Source organism: Montipora foliosa, chromosome 4, assembly GCF_036669935.1.
Source record: "Montipora foliosa isolate CH-2021 chromosome 4, ASM3666993v2, whole genome shotgun sequence".
Classification (NCBI taxonomy): Eukaryota; Metazoa; Cnidaria; class Anthozoa; order Scleractinia; family Acroporidae; genus Montipora; species Montipora foliosa.
In genome coordinates, this window is record NC_090872.1 from 35102397 (window position 1) to 35104896 (window position 2500).

At 40.2% G+C, this 2500-nt stretch overlaps 1 protein-coding gene across 1 annotated transcript in view; it reads left to right on the forward strand.

Annotated features, from left to right (window-relative positions):
- LOC138000689 (uncharacterized) overlaps positions 1–2500 on the forward strand; it is a 30565-nt gene that overhangs the window by 27555 nt on the left and 510 nt on the right. Inside the window, exon 9 of the mRNA XM_068847272.1 lies at positions 1936–2500. This exon is cut by the window's right edge and continues 510 nt beyond it. Within this exon, the coding sequence (XP_068703373.1) occupies positions 1936–1989 (54 nt within the window). The 3' untranslated portion in view covers positions 1990–2500. The remainder of the gene's footprint in view (positions 1–1935) is intronic.

Consider the following 2500-nt stretch of genomic DNA (forward strand, 5'->3'; position numbering starts at 1 on the left):
CAACTGTAGCTGAATCTTGGTCTTGATTGATCCTTAGCCTTAAGGACGTTCGCGCGAAATTTTTCTAACATTGATTTTCTTCTGAAATTTTTACCATTGAAAGATCATGAGTTAGCGACGTCAGAAATGTAAAAAAAATGGGGGGTCACCGACTTCGTTTTGGAAATAACATGCCCAGAAGAACACCAAAATCTGAGTAAATCGGGCTTCGTTGGCGAAGAAGACCACAGTAGCTGCAAGTCCCAAAATATTGCAATTAGCGCTTTGAAGGGAAATGTTCTCTGCCAAATATGGTTTAAATGGACCTTTTAAGCGAATTTAGTCAGCTGGTGAGGTTCCTCAAAGAACAAGTTCGCATTTAACGACAATAGTTTCACGCGCGTTGCAGCCACAAAATGGCAGTATTCTATGTCCCGTGGACAGAAATCTTCAATTTTTTTTAACTTCCCACATGGATTTTTTGTTCATTTTTGGACAATGTGGAGATAATTGTAAATGAAATCTGTTTCTGAAAAGAAAAGTAGGGGTCACCGAACTTCCAAGATCGTTAAATCCAATCAAAGCTATAACAATGGCCATCTGCCCTATCATTGTTCATTTGAGTACTTAGCGCGCGCCGCTCGATGCATGACGTGGCATGGCGTGGCATGTGGATTTGCGTGCGCAGTAAGGATGCGCAGAAACAATTAGCGCGAAAGTCCTTAAAAGGTTTTTCGCAATGTGAAATTTCATCTGAATTGAGAATTGAATAAAGAAAACATTTCGTGAGCTGACGGGAAAATACACACAAAAGATTTGTTCTGCGCATCCTGACGGAATTATACGGTACATGAGCTCTTGTTTATAATTGACCCGGTTTCAAAATGGGGAGCTCAAGCAAAGACGGCGACGACGGCTCCGAGAACACCATGAAAAAAAAGGCTTAATGGACAAAAACAATGGTGTTGAACGGCCCCGCACGTGCGTTTTACAATTTTGTACATTTCTTTGCCGCTCTTGTCCTGACAACGACATGAATTTAGCGAATTTGAGGTTAGGGAGCTTAAGCACGCGCGGACTGCAACCGGAAGAGAACATTCTGCTTGCCAGGACAGTGGTGTCTGCCAGATGTTTATACCAATCATCTCTAATGGAGAAAAGATATTTAGCAATGTAAATGTGGTTGTGTGAAGACAAGTTAAACGGGAAAACAGCTCACTTACGGTTGCCGTCCGCGTCTCAAAAACGCGCGTGCTTAAGCTCCCTAAAGTTATGAAGAGGGCGCGAGCATCAGATTATGAATTTTCAGTTTTCTCTACAAACATCCACACCGTTCCTACCAATATTATTCGTGCAATGTTGATACATACCTACCATGCCGAACGACTTGGGATAATCGTGATATTATTACAACGTTCTCGTCGTCCTTGCTTAAGAGGGAGACGACGCCGCCAACGAGAACGTGGTCTAAGAATATTATTTCCCCTTATCGTAATAATTTCGTTATAACCCCAAGTCGTTCGGAATGGAAAGTGTGTATCAACATTGCAGGAATAAAATTGGCATGAACAGTTTGGTTGTTTGGGAAAAAAATAAAATGTTTCGTTAGGTTCTCACGTTCTCTACACAACCTCAAATTTGGTCAATTCACGTCGTTGTCAGGACGAGGACTGCAAAGAAATGTAGCAAAATGCACGTGCAGGGCGTGCAGAGCTATTGTTTTTGCTAATTAAACCTATTGTTATGTGACGTTCTCGTAGGCGTTGTCGTCGTTCTTGAGTGAGCTCCCTATTAAAGGTCCCTAATGAGTGAGGTGGTCGACCTGGATACCGCTCCTACATGTTTGAGAAACAAGTCCGTAAAATTGGACTGTCGAAAAACTGCAAAGACTCGTAGGCCAGGTGTTAAACAGTACATTTTGTCCTATTTCTGAATGTTTTTTTTTTCTTTAATCAGGAGGCAGACTCTCGACAGTGGAAAGGAATGTTTACCAAACACCCTCTTTGGTGAACGTTTATTTGGGACATGTCCACTTCGTTTTACATTCAGAATCATATAAAAGAACAAGACATTTGTTTTCCTACATTCAGTCTGACCTACTAACGTTACAAGAAATACCAGAAAAGTGACCTTAGTAACGAGATATCATTTTGGTCAAAAAATCTTTGACGGCTTTTCGTTATCATTTGTCTCAGAAATGTGGAGGTCTTAACTTTCTACAAGATTCTACAAGAACATTATAACTGTTTTTGTACGGAACGTATATCTCTTAACATCTATGACTGTAGTTAAGAAAATCTGTTTCAACAACAAGGATATTGTACTGCAGTGATACGTGAGGAAACTTTGTTTTTTTCAAGAAAAAATCTAAAGAAATTGTGCATGGGACTGTGAAAACGTTTCTTGTAATTAGACTGTTACATGTGCTATACTTCAAGCAAGCGAACGAATAGTTTCCATTTTGTCCGAGTGCGTTAATGATATTATTACACATAACATGAGAATTTTATGCCATAAAGCT